At 31.9% G+C, this 19,483-nt stretch overlaps 1 protein-coding gene across 1 annotated transcript in view; it reads right to left on the bottom strand.

Moving 5' to 3' along the window:
• LOC132726049 (midasin-like) overlaps positions 1-19,483 on the bottom strand; it is a gene marked incomplete at its 3' end in the record, with an annotated part of 111,046 nt that overhangs the window by 15,649 nt on the left and 75,914 nt on the right. The window contains 1 exon segment of the mRNA XM_060711298.1: positions 3,197-3,327. Within this exon segment, the coding sequence (XP_060567281.1) occupies positions 3,197-3,327 (131 nt within the window).

Here is a 19,483-nt window from a genome sequence, read left to right as displayed (position 1 = left end):
AAAAAAGTAACAAAGGGCAGTAACTGTAATTTGTCCAAATAGAGTTATGGTTCTTGTGCACTGCACTTCCTCTCATTGCCCTTTACCATTGTATAAAGTTTCATTGAATTCCAACCATTAATTTATGCACTGGACAATAAAAAGTAACAAAGGGCAAAAACTTTTAAATGAGTCAAGAAAGAGTTATGGTTCTTGTGCACTGCACTTCCTCTTATTGTGCTTGACCATTGTATGAAGTTGTTTTGAATTCCAACCAGTAGTTTTCAAATTATGCTCAGGACAAGGAAAAGTAACAAAGGGCAATAATTCTGTAATTAGTCAAGATAGAGTTATGGTTCTTGTGCACTGCACTTCCTCTCAATGTGTTTCATCATTGTATGAAGTTATATTGAATTCCAATCATTAGTCTTCAAGTTTTGCTCCGGACAAGGAAAATGCAACGGACCGCTGGACCGACCGACTTACCAACCGACCGACTGACCACCGAGTGACTCCTATATACACTATAAAAACTGTACTAAACAAATACAACTCTTTAAATTTTTGGACCAAACACCAAAGGAAATTTCACTAATTATCATCTAAACGTAGGAAAAAAAAAATTAAAATACAATTAAAGTCATGTGTGAACACAGAAATTATGACACTTTTCTCTTGCAATAATATTTTCAATTCTTTAAAAAAAAAAGTAATACCGTTTTTCCAATTCTTTTAAAAAAAAAGTCTCAAAAATTTTGATCAATAATTTCATTGTTAAAATAGAAATGATTTTATCTCCCCTTGGAATGTGCCTTACTGACAAGCTATCACATGTTGAAACAAATTAGAAAGTATCAAAGACACAAAAAAGGGACAATCCGTGAGAAAGTGAGGCACAAGAGTGGTTATTAATTTCTCAAAGTTTTAAGAAATTGCCAATTCCACCGTTCAAACACGCCAAACTTGACAAAATGTCAGAGGCAGTCTATTTCAAAGACAATGTCTCTTTATAACGCCTGTTTCTATCACTGAATATATTGATTGACAATAAATCAACAATAAATCCAATTACAAATTGCCTTTGCAATCTAGATTGGACTGTAATTGTCCGTATCACTGTAACAAATCAGTTTATGCACGATTCACTTGTCCATAAAAAACAAGCAGGCAAATTGACAACTGGAATTAGATTGTTTCAGCTATCAATATTAGCTAACAAGTCTATATTTCTAGAGGATAAGGCAATTACCTCATAACTTATAGTACACCAGTCATTGCTAAAATATAGATAGATAAGGAAGATATTTAATATGAAAAACTTTTTTAACGATTTCAAAGTGTACAAGTGTATGAGTAGAGTGCCTCTTTAAATGGATTTAACAGGGAAATATAAAAGACATAATGAATAGGACTTCAATTAACACAACCGTATCCGGAAAACATTGCACAATAAAGACATTTAAACGACTTTCATTATTTAACAGAATTGTATCTGGGAAATATTGCACATATTGCACCATAAAGACATTTATAGAACTTCTACTCATTAAGAGTGCTTTATTCTCTTGAAAATACACTAACAGAACTTTATAAGAAGTGCCGCAATGACCAAGTTTTGATGTGAGAGCAATCAATAGGTCAAAGTGCAATGAAGTTATTCAGAGTAGAAACTGAAAATTCTATTGTAAACAAATGACCTTGACCTTACTCCAAGATATCTAACTGCTACACAACAAGTTTGGTGTCAAAAGGTCAAAGCAAACTCAAGTTATTATGTGAAAACTGAATACATTCACCATGATCAGACACCTGGGTAGCAAACAAAAACTGCCTCTTGATATGAACTACCCATACATCAACTTTAGTGTCAATAGGCCAAAGCAAACTCAAATTATTGAGGGGAAACTGAATTTCTTTTTTTAGTAACAATGACCTTGACCTTGACCACTGACACCTGGGTAGCAATCCCAAGCTGCCTCTTGATATAAGCTACCCACACATAAAGTTTAGCAATCCTAAGCAGATAAAAGCTACCCATACACCAAGTTTGGTGTCAATAGGCTAACGCAAACTAGCAGAAACTGAATTTCTATTTTTAGTAACAGTGACCTAGATCACAGACACCTGGGTAGCAATCCCAAGCTGCCTCTTGATATAAGCTACCTCCACATAAAGTTTGGTGTCAATAGGCCAAAGCAAACTAAAGTAATTGACCGAAACCGAAAGTTGACGCCTGCCCGCCCACCCCCTGTCTTCGGCATTATAATAACCCTGTTTTCGTTCAAAACCTTATAATTGAGAACTTATCAAGAAAATATTGCATCATAAACACATAACAGGAATCTGATTATCAGAGCTATCAGGAAAAATATGCACCATTAACACATTCATAGGACTTCCACTAACAGAGCTGTATCCAGGTAATATTGCATCATAAACACAATCATAGGACTTCTATTTACAAAGCTATATTTGGGAAATACTGCATCATAAACACATTCATAGGACTTCTAATTACAAAAGCTACATTTGGGAAATATTGCATCATAAGCAAAATAGGACTTCTATTTACAATGCTAAATTTGGGAAATACTGCATCATAAACACATTAATAGGACTTCTATTTACAAAGCTATATATGGGAAATATTGCATCATAAACACATTAATAGGACTTCTATTTACAAAGCTATATATGGGAAATATTGCATCATAAACACATTAATAGGACTTCTATTTACAAAGCTACATTTGGGAAATATTGCATCATAAACAACATTAATAGGACTTCTATTTACAAAGCTATATTTGGGAAATATTGCATCATAAACACATTAATAGGACTTCTATTTACAAAGCTATATTTGGGAAATATTGCATCATAAACACATTAATAGGACTTCTATTTCCAAAGCTACATTTGGGAAATATTGCATCATAAACACATTAATAGGACTTGTATTTACAGAAATACTGCATCATTAACACATCAATAAGAAAACAAAGTTATATTTGCGAAATGTTGCATTCATAAACACATTAAGATGATTTTGATTATAATCAGGACTAACCATGCAGTCATATTATAGTTACACTGAACTGACTACTAATATTTCCTATATGCTGACTGAGAAAGCTTCTTATACCAGAATAAGCAAAAGTTGTACAAAAAGCAACATATTTTACGATTGTATTATTTCACAAAAAGTTACTATTACCTTTGTAGCAGTTTCAAAACTTGGAATTTCTGTATTTTGTAGAGTTTCAGTAACAGCAGACGTTAACAAAGGGAACAGCGCCACCAAGTGAGCAACAGCTTCATGTGTTGTCTGCTTGCCACGACTTTTGTCTGAAATTAAATTTGCATAAAATTTAAGCTACGTTTAAAAATCAAAGCTTGCTATCGATTCAACATTATTATTTTCAATGCCACAACAAACTCAAATAATCCTAACCCTAAGGGTTTAATGTGATGCAATATCACAAAATAACAACTACATGTATCAGGAAAAGGTCTCGTAAGACTGCATGGCGGTACAGACAAACATTGCTCTATTATAGTGGCAAACAATATATATTTGTGTTATAACGCAGATTAATTTATGTTATGGGTCGGATTCATCAAGGTGCGTCTAAATACAAAGACTGAAGTTCCTAGATGCATTCTGATTTAATGGCCAGCTTTTTTAATGTTTTGTTATTAAAGGATGCAGACAGACCTTGACTGTGACAGATTTGCATAAGTCATCATTTTTGATAGCACTCTTAGGACTAATGCTCAAAAAGAATCAAAAGCTTTCTTCAAGAATTTCTAAACATTAAAAGAAACTGTGCATAAATGGTATAACATTATGTGATATAACGATTGTTTATCATTTATTTTTCATAAGACAAAAAACCAGAATTTTACAGCAGAGACTGATTGGTTCTCTGATATTGGAATATAAATCACCAACAATGACCATGATAAACTACTTCAACTTTCTATATGACGATAAACTTGTTCTTAAATACTTCCTGATATTGTCATCAATAATGAGAAAGATTTGATGAGAATTTTGTGAAATCCTCCACAACCAATCATTTCTTGTAGCTACACATGTACACTGTACGGTCAATGGGAAATGAAGAGGTTCTGGGGATAACAATTCTTTTTAGTTCTGGGCAAAAAATTGTATACATCCCTACAAAGATTAGGTAATAGATCAACTTTTCTTTTCTAGCAAGTATTGACTATTTTAGCTATCTGGAGTATCTGATATATGCTTTTTTGTTTCCTTTTCCTGAAAAATATTTTGCTCACAGTCAGTGTTCCAAATAAAAGTCACCAATATTTAGTTTTAGTTTAATAGTATTTTATTGTATAAATATACACACAATATACAATTTCATAATTTTACAGACATACAAAAGGGTTGGGCCAAAAGTTCTAACAACATTATCGTTGGCCCTTCCCTGAGGTTAGTCAGAAATAAGTTTCAATATTTCAATTCACTAAAATAAAAGGTTCAGTGTCAACTGCTTATAAAGTGTGAATGGTTTATAGAGGATATTGAATGAGTGTAAGTTCAATACTGAATTTATTGCACAAGTTGAATAAAATATTATTTTATTTAACGAGTGCAATAAATTCAGTAATGAATTTACACGAATTTAATATTCTATTTATCACATACCCAAAATAAAGGCCGTTTAAAGTGAAATAAGAGTCATTTTTCATTGACGCGTCTATAGTGTAACGCTAACATTTAGTGCGTCTTTACACTATGTTTGTATAACGCTAATGACGTCACGTCAAAATATATGCACGGTTGTGCAATACCATATTTACGGAGTCACAAAATCGGCATGGGTGTGTGATAAAACAACTTATGTCAGCATCATTAATCTTGAAAGAAGCTACCATGGAAAGAAGCTAACATGGCAAGATTAACTACAAATTTACCTTTTACCTGTCTTGGATTTCGCTCACATTTACTGCAAAGCTACCTCCCACAACCATCAATCAATATTACTGGTAAATTTTCTTGGTAAAAATATCTGACATACACCTTTTAAGGGCTTTGCATCATCATCTAATGAAACTTTCTTCACTAAATGCCATTTGCAATACAATATTTATTTCAGCTATTGAATTTTGAGTGCAAACTGATAGGACAATACAAGAGAACAAATTGCTTGACAAGTTTTTGTTGAGTAGACAGCAAGCTGTGGAACTTGAGGCAAATAATTGGATAGATTAATGTGTAATGATCCGTCATTGAACAAACATTTTTTATTGATTACAACATTGAATTCTTGTTATAAGAATGGGCTGAGAATAATAGAATTTCCAGGGGTCTGCCTGAATTTTATATTTCACTAACAGAATCCTCTGTTTGTAAATTGTGCATTAATTTTTTTATTTTGTATTAAGTTTATTTGCAAAGAACTTGTTTTGGGCTGTAGCGTGATAGAAAATAATAGAATTCCAGGGGTCTGCCTGAATTTTATTTTTCACTGACATAAGCCCTGTGTTTGTAGAGCTTTCATATAAACTGTGCATTAATTTTCTTTTTATTTTATTTTATATTCAGTTTATTTGCAAAGAACTTGTTTTTGTTGACATTGTCTGGACCAGTCATTGATCACTGTTGCTGGAATCATTACAATGTGACACATTAGAAAAAACTGCCGCAATTAATTCTGAAATGCAAAACTTGTGTCTATATCACAAAGGTCAAAGTCATTAAAGGTCAAGGTCACAAGGGAGGGCTTTACAGCAGCATGTAGGCATCAAATTTTAATTTGGTAAAAAATGAGAATTATTTATCTTCAAACCACAATAATTAGATTTTCCTAAGATTACTATTTTTTATTACTGCAATATATACATGTATTCTTAAAAATGTAGGAAAATTTAAAAACTATCTTAAATGCACAATAAATAGGTTACAAAATTATCTGAATATTTTTACTTCTGTTTTTGTCTGTTTTTGTTGTTGTTTTTTTAATTTTATCAATCTCATTACAATTAAAGATCTCTGTACAAATAATATATATGGTAATTAAGCAACTAACTAAAGATATTTAACCACATTATAGATAATAGATGAATACTACCAAAAGAGTAAATGTTATTTTTCTCTTTTGAGAAATAAATGCTATATAAAACCCTAAAAAATGGAATAATTACTGGTCATTTATTGCTTCTTGTTGTATCTGATTCTCATCAAATATTCCATCATTTAATAACATAATTATAAAGTTTTGCTGGACTTTCTTGTTGTTACAAAAATCCCCACTCTATCTAGGGGCAAATCATCACATACTGTGGCTCTTAAAATTGTCTCTTAAAGGAACTCCACTGTGACGCAAAAGCCTAAAAACATAAATTTGAATTTCTGACATTGATCAACTAAGGCATTTTTTGGGTCATTTTTCACAGTAAGAATAATTATATTGGAAAAATGGAATGAGCTAATGATCTGAAATTTGTACAGAAGTTATTGATCTACTCATTTATCTTGAAAAATTATTTCCTGTCCTGTCATGTCAAAAAACCTCAGTGCAGTCCCTTTAAAGTAAACATGAAATTGGCACTTTAAGTAAGCATAAGACAGACCCCTATTATATATGTAAATAGAATGAGAAATGTATATTGAGTTTTCCAAAGTTCTTGAAACTCTGTTTGATAGTATTTGCAATGGCAGATTTTCATTGGCTGCAATATTGAACGTATTTATAAAGTAATTTATAAATCATCCGTCAATCCTAATTGCCAATATGAGGGAATAAGGAAAATTACCGTATTTTAGGTGGACTGGTTGGTTGACAGAAGGAATGGAAGACATGTCTGGTTTTAGAGATAAGCAAGTAGCTGAGAATTAATCCAGTATAGATTCTTAATTGATTGGCAATGATGAATGTGCATATTACAATTTGCAAATATAGTCTGACAGTCTCTTTAAATCCTTACCATGCTGAAATATCTTAAATGGACTTGTCCATCTTTCAATCTGGATAAAACCATTCATCATTTTTAGGTAAATAGTGCATACCATGATTACATGGCATGGATGTTATCTAATTATTAGGGCAGTTGGGATGCATGTTAGCAGTGACATTTACTAAAATCTGCCCAAAAAGGATTGTTTTAAATTAAACTTAAAGGGACTTCACTGATGCTTTTTGACATGATGCTTTTCACGCTAATAATAGCACAAAAATACAATTTTTAATTTTTCTAAGTATATTTTTTAATTATCTTCTATAGGGTATCCTGGCTTGTAATTCAAATTTTACACTTTGGACCTCAGTGGAGTTCCTTTAAGGAGGCCTTGAAATACCAAACGTTAATGCATTTGTAAATGACAATATCTGCGTAGATACAATCTTAACCAGGATATCTTTTGCAGTTCTGTATTTCCTAGAAGATAAAATTTGATTTCTGAAAAATTTATGATCATTGTCTAGTCAACATCTGATTAATTAAATATTTCAGTTTTTAATTTACTACCACCAGTCATTTCATTTTCTGAGATAATATAAAGAAAGTCCATATAGATTTATCTAAGAAATTCCAGTTGACTTTAAACATTTTTACACAGACAACAATTGGCTTTACATTTTCTCAAGTGAAAAATGATCTTTTTACATGATGGAAAGTGGAGTAAAAACTTTGTTATAAATTCTGACAAAGAAGTCAGCCGTATGATTTTAAAAGCTATTCATTTTAAGATGCTTTTAACTTAGTCAAGTCTTAGGAGAATATTTTTTGTAATAAGATTAATTTAAATGTTTTCTGTCATTTTCTTGGGATAAAAAAGATGAGATTTTAAGTTTCGATTTGCAAACAGTGCATATAGTCTTCTGAGTGTGTGTAATGAAGCGAAAATATATTATTTGATTGTAAAACTTGAACATTTTGTTTAAAAAAATGATACTTTCTCTTTTTTGTTTTTCATAATATATACCGGTACACATTTAAAGCTGCATGCCTCCAGATGAGCCAAAATATTTCAAAAATTCAATCTTTAGCAAAAAGTTATTAAGAACTTAAGAAAAGTAAAATGATTCAATATTTAATTAATTATTTACATGTTATGTGCGATTAATGAACGATTTTGCAGTATCAATCACTATAATTCTACTGCGTTACTAACGCAGTAAGAGATATTTATGTGTATTTTGACCAGTCTTTTTGGTAATTTTCTTGGATTGTAAGTGCCGTTTGCAATGTGTATATAATACATTCTTTGTTCACTTCACAATATTTTAATTTTAAATACATTTTCAAAATTTTCATGAAAATTAGCATGAATCTGGAGAAATGCTGCTTTAATATATTAAACAATGATTATCATGAATAAACATTTGTTTGGCAGATAAAAACAAATAAACATAATATGTACTAAAATAAAGTAGTAAAACAAAAATAAGTATTGTCCAGTTGTGAATCAAGTGTGTCTATAAAAATTGAAGTTATGACAATTTAAGCAAAATTCAATAATTTTACCTTGAATGTCAAAGTTAAATAAAGGTCAACATCAAGGTCAGTTAAACCATCTTGAAGGCAATGTAGTTTCCAAGACAATCCATCATGGACATCTTAGTTATAACAAAATCAAGTAAAACAAGAAATGTCGAACAACACATAATTATGCTCCCTTTCTAGCCCTTGACTCACATTATTGGTAACTTTGTTATAGAAACTTGCCATACACGGGTACATGGAAGTGTTCAGTTATGGAAAAAAGAAAAATTAATGACCTACTAGTTATAACCAATTAATATGTGAAATATAGAGAGCTTGACCTTTGAACTAGTGGCCCCATTATGACTAATAAATATGTGAAATATGAAGACTTTGTGATAAAAAAATTTCAAAGTAATAAGTGGAAACCATATTTACATTTAAGTTTATATGACCTTGACCTTTGAAAAAGTGATCCAAAAATCAATAGGGGTCATCTACTACATATGGCTATTCAAGGTGTGAAATTTGAAAATTTTGTGATAAATACTTTTCATGATGAGAAAAAAACATCCTGACATTCAAGGCCCCTGTGACCTTGACCTTTGACAATATCAATAGGGGACATCTACTAGTATGTGAAATATGAATAGTATGTGATAAATAGTTTTCAAGATAATAAGCAGAAACCATTCAGACATTTAAACCCCAGTGACCTTGACCTTTGCCCTAGTGACTCCAAAATCAATAGGGGTCATCTTCTAGTTATGACCAATCAGTATGTGAAATTTGAGGACTTTGTGATGAACAGTTTTCAAGATAATAAACGGAAACCATTCTGACATTAAAAGCCCCTGTGACCTTGACCTTTGACCTAGTGACCCAAAACTCAATAGGGAACCTCTACTACTTATGACCAAATAATATATGAAATATGAAGACTTTGTGATAAATAGCATTCAAGATAATCGGCAGAAACCATACTACAATTTAAGGCCCTTGTGACCTTGACCTCTGACCTAGTGACCCGAAAATCAACAGGGGACATATACTATTTATGACCAATCAGTATGTCAAATATGAAGACTTTATGATAAATAGCTTTCAAGATAATAAGCAGAAAACATTCCGACATTTAAGGCCCCTGTGACCTTGACATTTGACCTAGTAAGCCTAAAATCAGTAGTGGTCATCTACTAGTTATGACCAATCACTATGTGAAATACAAGTAAAAAATTGCTGGGAAATGCAGCAATATGATTGTCACGGCGAAAAACAACAACAAAAAAAACAAAAAAAAAACCCACACACAAAACAACAACAACAAAAAAAAAGCAAAAAAAACCAAACAGTTAAATATATTGATAAGGTATCTCCAAATAGCATTGTTTTGAATTGACATGTTAACTTGTTCAGAAAGTTTTGAAATATCATAATCATGTAACTTGTTACAAGAGCCATGTTTATATGTAGTAGAGCAGAATAATTATCATTCTTGTGTACTGCATACCTCTCGAGTGAGATTTATCCACCTATGAAGGTTCAGGTTGATATCTCAAAGGCCTTTGTAGTTATGCTCTGGACAAAATTAAGTATGAAAAATAACAAAGGGCAATAACTGAAAAATAATGCACGGTAGGTTAAATGTCTTTTGTGCGGCACTCCTCCTCAATGAGATCTATCCACCTAATAAGTTTCAAGTTGATACCTCTAACACCTTTTTGATATTATTATATTATTATTATTATTTATTATTATTATTATTATTATTATTATTATTATTATTATTATTATTATTATTATTATTATTATTATTATTATTATTATTATCATTATATACCACATTTCTTTAGCACTCTTCTCATAAATAATAAATGTTCAAGAGTGCTTTACATAAATCCGATGAAACATAATCATATATATAAAAGACATAATGAACAACATTAATTAAGTAAACCTATTAAACAATAATGATAATCTAAAACCAGTAAAGGATGGTAAGAAATACAGACACATTTAGTTTAAAATCAAGGCTCAATTAATAATAAGCTCCGGACAAAAAGTATGAAAAATAACAAATGGCAATAACTAACAAAATATAAAGGGTATTATTCTTGCGCACAACATTCCTCCCCAATAAGATCTATCCACATTTAAAGTTTCATGTTGACATTTCAAATACTTTTTCAGAGATATGCTCCACTCAGGTGAAAAATTTAGTATGGAAAATAACAAAGGGCAATAACTCAAAAATTATGAAGGGTAGAGTTATCACTCTTTTGCACTGCATACCTCCTGCATAAGATATATCCACCTATGAAGTTTCATGTTGAAATCTCAAATGCTTTTGTAGTTATACCCTGGACAAAAATAAAGTATGAAAAATAACAAAGTGCAATAACTTAAAAAACAATGCACGGTATGTTATCATTCTAGTGTGCCGCAATGCTCCCCAATAAGATCTATCCACCTATGAAGTTTCAAGTTGTTACCTCTAACATTTTTTTTAGATAAAGCTCCGGACAAAAAGTTTGAAAAATAACAAATGGCAATAACTCAAACATTATAAAGGATAGAGTTATCATTCTTGCGCACAACATTCCTCCTCAAATAGATCTATCCACCTATGAAGTTTCATGTTGACATTTCAAAGACTTTTTCAGAGATATGCTCCACTGAGGTGATAAAATTAGTATAAAAAATAACAAAGGGCAATAACTTAAAATTATGAAGGGTAGAGTTATCACTCTTTTGCACTTCATATCTCCTGAATGAGATCTGTCCACCTTTGAAGGTTCATGTAGATATCTCAAAGGCTTTTGTAGTTATACCGTGGACAAAATTAAGTATGAAAAATAACAAAGGGCAATATCTGAAAAATAATGCACGGTTAGTTATCATTCTAGTGTGCTGCACTTCTCATCAAAAAGAGCTATCCACCTATGAAGTTTCAAGTTGTTACCTCTACCACTTTTTTAGATATTCTCCGGACAAAAAGTAAGAAAATAACAAATGTCAATAACTCAAAAATTATAAAGGTTAGAGTGATCATTCTTTCGCACAACATTTATCTTCAAAAAAATCTATCTACCTATGAAGATTACATTGACATCTCAAAGTTTGTTTTTTTAGTTAATTTATGCTCCACTCAGGGGAAATATTAAGTATGAAAAATAACAAAGAGCAATAACTCAAAATTTAGAAATGGTACAGTTATCCCTCTTGCATTGCACACCTCCTGAGTGAGATCTATCCACATGAAGTTTCATGTTGATATCTCAAAGGCTTTTTGCTGTGGACAAAAATTGAGTTTGAAGAATAACAAAGGGCAACAATGAAAAAAATATGCAGCGTAGAGTTATCATTCTTGTGCACTGCACTTTTCCTAAATATGATTTATCCACAAATGAAGTTTCAAGTTGATACCTCCACCTATGAAGTTTCAAATTGATACTTTTTGAGATATGCTCCGGACAAAAATGTAGAGTGACGGACGGAAGGACAGACGGACGGATGGAGACTAATTCTATATCCGTCTTTTCGGCGGGGGTCATAAACATTTTCTTGTTCATATCTAAAGGAAACTCAGAATTTTGCTCACAATAACGTGACATGAATTCTGAATGAAGTTTGATGTTTTGGTAAAAACTGATTTAAGGACCAAATTAAGTTATTTTACAACCTGGTATGGTGAATGTTAATTGTGAAACGCATATAGAAAAATCAAGTCTCATTTTAGAGAATTGCGCAAGAAAAATGAAATTATTAAACAAGAGGGCCATGATGGCCCTGAGTCGCTCACCAGAAACAACTGTTTTTCAGTGTTGGAAATTATTTTTCAAAAGAACTTGCTGAAAGGCAAGTCCAGCTCTTTCGGCAGTTCAGCTCGATCAACTTTAACTTGCCCCTTTACTAATATACTTTCACAACACTGATTGTTTTAGCTTTTTTTTTCTTCATAATAAACAATAGGACCATTAAGATGGCCCTAGATGACTCATCTAACCCATCATTTCATTATTCAATAATAATAATGTTTAATAATAATATTTTGGAAAGGATTTGTTAAAATATGTATGTTGCAAGTGTGTTCCTATGAGACTATGTAGAATAAATGCAGAACAACTGACCACTAGAGCAGGATTAATTTTGATTGGACAATTTCTTTAAAACTTTTTTTGAATGAAAACACAAAATGTCACATGCAAAACGTGTAAGATGTAGTTGTTTGAAGTTCACAGTTTGGGACAATTTTTTTATACATTCTGTATGGTAACATAACTGTACCTAAAAAAAGACAATAGCTAGGTCAAACATTGTAAAAAATATGAAAAGTAGGCCAGTTAATATCAAAATTCAATTCAGCATCAGAAATTACACCCCTAGTCCAAATTTCAAGTCTGTATGTCAAGAACACAAGAATGAAAGTTAAATTATATCAAAAATATCAAAAGTAGGTCAGTTGATATCAAAATTTATTTCGGCATCAGAATTTACAAACCTGGTCAACATTTAAAATCTGAATGTCAAAATACAAGACAGTAGGTCAAATGATGTCAGTAATACCTAAAGTAGGTCAGCTGGTATCAAAATTGAATTCAACATCAAAAATTACACAAATTACACCCATAGTACAAATTTCAAGTCTGTACATAAAAGACAAAAAAAGTAAGTAAAGTGATATCAAATATATCAAAAGTAAGCCAGTTCATATCAAAATTCAATTCAGAAACAGAAATTAAACCCCTTGTCCTTTGTTAATTCAACAACAAAAAATGAAAAAATTACAATTTTTTTAACAAAATTCAATAAGAGAATTGAGCAGATAAACTCATCTTTGATAGTAAAGTACAGGAGAAACAAATTTTATGTTTCTTTAGGCCTATTTTTTTCCCTGGTTAATGACCTACAACTGACCTTACAATGATGCAGTAGTCCGAATTCCAGAGCTGAAATATATTTACACATCATAAACAGGTCATGACTCAAGCCAATGAAATTTATGAAATTCTTGCTGAAAATGTCTTATTTGGATAAAAGAATGAATATACTATGTACAGGAAACTGCATATGCTATTACAGGCAATGTAAAGATGGTCTTTTCTATAAAAAAAGAAACAGAAGTTTTTGTAATGACACTATCATTATATTTATACTGTGACCACGAATAGTGTTAAGAGTTTAAAACATAACATATCTACTTTGTGTGAAGTCAAAACACGTATATTTCATATTTATATTTATAAGGTGACTGTGCATCCATTGTCAATATTTTTTTTATATTAAAATTAGAGCTTAGAATATCTTTAAACTTTAATTTAAAGAAATGCTAGAGCATTTAAGCTTTAGCTTTAACAGGACCAATCAAATTAATATGAGCAAACTTGATTAAAGACTACCCAAGAATGCTACAGACAAAGTTTGGTGATCATCCATCAATTGGTTCTGTAGAAGAAAATATCTAAAGGTTTTCTATTTTAAGCCCTAGTGACCCCTAAAAGGGGCCAATCAAATTAATATGAGCAAACTTGATAAAAGACTACCTAAGGATGCTACAGACAAAGTTTGGTGATCATCCATCAATTAGTTCTGTAGAAGAAGACGTTTAAAGGTATTTCTATTTTTAGCTATAGCAGCCCCTACAAGGGGCCAATCAAATTAATATGAGCAAACTTGATAAAAGACTACCCAAGAATGCTACAGACAAAGTTTGGTCATCATCCATCAATTGGTTCTGTAGAAGAAGATGTCTAAAGGTTTTTCTATTTTTAGCCCTAGTGCCAATCAAATTATTATGAGCAAACTTGATAAAAGACTACCTAAGGATGCTACAGACAAAGTTTGGTGATCATCCATCCATTAGTTCTGTAGTAGAAGATGTTTAAAGGATTTTCTATTTTTAGCTCTGATGAACCCTAAAAGGGGCCAATTGAAATGACATGAGCAAATTTAAGTGTGACTTTCACAAGGATGCTACAGACCAAATTTTAGTTAAATCTGCCCAGCAGTTTCAGAGAAGAAGATGATTTTTGACGCATGACGACGGACAATGGACGCTGGAGTATCTCCCTTTGATACTAATAGCTCACCCTGAGCCTTCGGCTCTGGTGAGCTAAAACAGAAGACAATTTAAGTTCTTCAATTGCAAATATAGAAACTTAGGAAGGTAATGTTCAAAGACATTTTACACTTGAAAAGATTGACTCCGAGAGAGACATAGATCCGACATGAGAACACATTAGTCAAAATATGTCGTCCCTTCGTGTTTTCGCATTTTGAGGCGAAGACGCGAAAATATTTGGATGGCGTTAATCAGCCACCATACATAATCCATTCAAGGCGAATTTCTCAAGCATGTCGAAAGGATGTCCGGAAATGTGTTAATATAAAACGCTAATATTTCGTGTGTTGATAAAAATACTGTTTAGATTCTATATGGTTTTGAAAAAAAAAACTGTTTCTATGTAACTTTTCACGGAAATGGGCTGTACAATGATTACGTAAAAACAATAAAATGTCGGCTGTAGAAATCGAAAGGCATTTTGTCACGTGACTTTTGCCCATGCTACCGAAAACTACCCATCACAATATCACGGCGTTGAGACGCCGTGAAATGAAGACTTTGTGATAAATAGTTTTCAAGATAATCTGCAGAAACCATGTGGTCTACCGACGGACAGACCAACGGATCATCTGACTAACCTACCGACCTACATTAGCAAAACAATTTACTCCATCTTCTTCGATGACCTTGACATTTGACCTAGTGACTCCGAAATCAATAGGGGTCATCTACTAGTTATGACCAATCACTGTGTGAAATATGAAGACATTGTGATAAATAGTTTTCAAGATAATCAGCCGAAACCATGTGGTCTACCGACAGACAGACCGACCTACCAAGCGACCGACTGACATTAGCAAAACAATATACTGCCTCTTTGTCAAAGGGGGGCATAATTAAAAAGATTAACCTTAAAGGTCATTTATGGGTCAAAGTCAAAGTATGTTCCACCTAAAGATATGTTGTATCCAAGTATGAAGACAACCTTTTATGAAAAAATAAAATTCTGATCAAATTGTTGAAGTTTTCCAAGGGCAACAACACAATGACCATAGCAACAGCTTGAATTTTTCCTTCTAAAATGTCATGCTAAAAAATGATTTCCCAAAATGTTTATTTAGTTACATGTATTATTTCGACATAATACTGGCATCTTTTTAATCTTGAGATATGTATCCCTAGTGGAAAGGTATGAGAAAAAATAAGTGTAAAAATGTAAGTTAACAAACTGGTCAAGTAGACAGCAAGCTGTGAAAGTGGCAGTAAATTATTAGGCAGATCAAATTATAACACTGATCTCTCTTTTAACAAACATTTTTATATTGATTGCCTCACTTAATATTCCTATGAGGATAAGCTGTTTTATAATTATCTAAGTGAATTATGATGATGATGTTGTTGATGATGCAGGTGATGATGTGTTGGGAAAGCATTGACGATGATGATGTTGGTGACTATGTTAGTGATGATGTTGCTGATAATGTTGTTGATAATAGTGTTGGTGATGATGATGGTGATGATCTAATTCCATGAAGAATTTTAAGTTAAATAGAATCTTTAAAGAAAGTCTAAAACAACAAAATTGTAAATGTTGCAGGCTTCAGAAGTTTTACTCAATATCCATTTATTCACAAAAATTATACAATTAATTTAAGGGTTCAACACAGTTAACTGTTTTAACTAAAAGGATTCAAAACAAGACCAGGATCATAATGAAATTAATGCTAGGTTATAATGATTCATATTGCCATATATTGACTTTTTGGGGAAGGGGAAAGGGGGGGGGGGGGTTGTACCAGTATGTCACAAAACAAATAGAGGTCAAATGGCAACTATCAAGCATTACTGGTAGAGAAAGTCCTCAGGTGTATTACTTCAGTCACTTGATTACAGGCATCTGAGTTAAAGAACCACTGACCTTCTTTTAGCTAGTTGATAGCTTCCTCCCATCAAAGAATCCAAAGTCACTGGCAGAATACTGAATCACAACAGTAAGGGGCAAATGGTTTGAAGTGGTCTTAACCACTGTAAAACATATGACCCTAAATATGGACTAAACACACTGAATTTTTCTTCCTAACCAATATGTACACCTGCTACAGAAATGAGTAAAAATCTACATTTCCAGTTTGCAGATTCTAAGCATCATTCTTGACCTATTTCATATGTTTATTTGCCTCCACATCTTTAAAGAAAACATAAATAATTGTGTCATAATAAATAGATTCTTGAGAGATATTAACCTGTTTCCTCTAGTAGGGAATACACTACTCTAATAACAAAACTGTTGCTAACTAATTGATCAAAAACAACTTGACAAATGTCATGGGAGAAGTTTAGATCCCCCCACTAATATATTTGCATGTCATTCTTACATAAAACAGATGGGATTAAACAGACATATGGAATATTTCCCACTTATATTTCCTCAAGAGGCCGATATTGCGTGAAAGGACAAAATGAAGGAGGCACTCTTGAACTAAATCTATATCAAAAGTCAATGGTGAAAATATTTGGATAATTTATAATGAAGACTTTGTATGCTGTCGTATTCAAAAGCTTGACTTTCCATATGAGGTACTAGATTTGAGTCTCATAATGTAAGTATATTGTAACTGAACATGACAAGTACTTGAACCTTTATTCTGCTTGTGGTACCTGTGTGACCAATGTAGACAATGTAGACCAAGATCAGCTGGCCAATCCCTGATTATGGACAAGACCATTTGAAATATATAGTGTGCATGGTTAGGGTTTTGGAACATTGGCTTAAGAGTATGCATTACAGCGATACATACATTGTAGATTTACTGGGTTAATAAATTTAAATAGTTTTTTTTTTATTGAGTTTTATGTCATTCCAACACAGTACAGGTGATATGGTGACTTGTCAGATTTACATGGAGGCAAACCTCAAGTGCCCTTCTCTGCATTATTTCAGGTAAAAGAGTAGACCCATCAAGGGTCCATAAGCTAGCTGGATAGTAGTTCTTCACAGGAAAGAATCCAAAGTCCCCAGCAGGGAAAGGATGGGCAAGTGATTTTTAACCATTTGGTCACAGACACTCATATGCTTAGAACCTATTTAAAGCACTCGATTACATTCCCTTGACAAACACAGATGGATGTTTCTCTAAGTAACTGTTGTCAAATCATTTAATATAATTATCATATAAAGCAAATACTTAATTTTCAATAAAAAATCTATGAAGTACATGGTGCCAAACATCATTCCTAGAAAAAGAAAGCTGTCTCTTAATGCATTTTCAGAAACATAAAATTGGCTGAAAATGATGTGATTAGGTTCTTTAAAATAGCATTTACCAGGATGCTGTTGGTAATTAACAAACAATTAAGTAAATTTTCATGACTAAGTTCTCAAATTAAAGTAATCATGACACTTATTGTAGGACATGTTACATTTAAATCTATTTTTAAGTTTAAAACAAATCTATTTTTGTTTGATTGTTAAAAAAAGTTCTTTCAACCTAATAATGATTTTCATTCAGTAGACAAATCTGAAATGCTAATATCGTAAAAATTCTTGGGTTGAGAGGCAGACATCATAAACAATTAAAGCAACAGTTTTACTGCTCCTTATTTAACCTGGGACATTACATTCTGTGACACAATACATGTATAACAGGACATGTGTGCTTGTCCCCCATTTTGTTTTTTGTTCATCATTGTGAAAAAGTTAGTTTTTGTGCATAGTTAACAGTGTAAGCAAACAAGCATACAATTTTAACAGTCCTTAAGTACATTTGTATTTAAATGGTCTTTATATTATTTTATTTATTTTTTAATTCATTGATTTCATTTTCCATAATAGCGACATGAATATATTAATTAAACACTACATTTATCCATCAATTGTCAGTTGGATGCCAATTAAAATAAGACTACATATCAAGCAGATAGTTGCTCATACCAGAATATTATGTGTTCCAGATTTAACACTATGTCCCAGATTTAATGTTTAGTCCCAGATTTAAAGTTATGTCCCAGATTTAACATTTTGTCCCAGATTAAACTGTCACTACAATTTCACACTGTCTCAGGTGATGACTTTTTCAGTTTAACAAGGAAGGCAAAGCTATGACTAGACAAGGATGATTTGTAATTATAACAGTATTCATGGTATAATATGATTATTTCTGTTTCAATCTGAGAGAAATCTTTATTTCAACATGCTGCAATTATCTCAATACACAAATGAAGAACTCATCAAATACCCTCTCCATTTGCTTCTACCATGCATGATGTTTCTATTAGGGCTAATTGCAGTCTCTTTAAGTCAACTGTAAATTTTCTCCTTATCAATTTCTTGCATGACATGTCAATTTGCAGCCAATTTACAACCTTTGGGATATTCAGGCAGAAAGATAATGTGTGCCAGTCAACCGAAAAACATGCAAATCTACATAAGCTGTGCAATATTACTGTTAATTCCATTGCATTTCCATTTTCAGTTCATTACTCTACCCAGAAATGTTATCTTAAAACCCATCCTATTATACCATTAATGAATTTCAACCTTACTGTAAAAGCCTCATATTTTGGAAGGCCTCCACTGCAATTATCAATCTGACTTTAATTAAACAAGTTGATAATAAGAATGTTACTAGGCGCTTGCTTGTTTTATATTCAATATGAAAGAGAACGGGTCAAACAAGATTGTGTTATTATAATATGACTGGGTGGGGTATCATGTAAATTTGTTTATAATTTCGTTGACGCAGAACTATAAAAATTTAGAAAACAGCTCACCGCCAAGTGAGATACTATTAACTACAGAATTTTATGATCTTTGTTGGAGTTACTAAAATCATACTAAAACAAGCTTCAATGATAGTAAAATATTAACAAAAATTATTATTTAGCTTTATTTAATTAGGTGTTATCATGAATCAGGGCATTTTGCAACATAATTATGATTAAAACCTTTAAATTTTCCCTATTTAATAGCTCATTTTTAAACAGTTC

The sequence above is a fragment of the Ruditapes philippinarum genome, unplaced genomic scaffold (genome assembly GCF_026571515.1).
Source record: "Ruditapes philippinarum isolate M1 unplaced genomic scaffold, ASM2657151v2 ctg1249_1_1_1_1, whole genome shotgun sequence".
NCBI lineage: Eukaryota > Metazoa > Mollusca > Bivalvia > Venerida > Veneridae > Ruditapes > Ruditapes philippinarum.
This window is presented reverse-complemented; position numbering and strand designations above follow the sequence as displayed.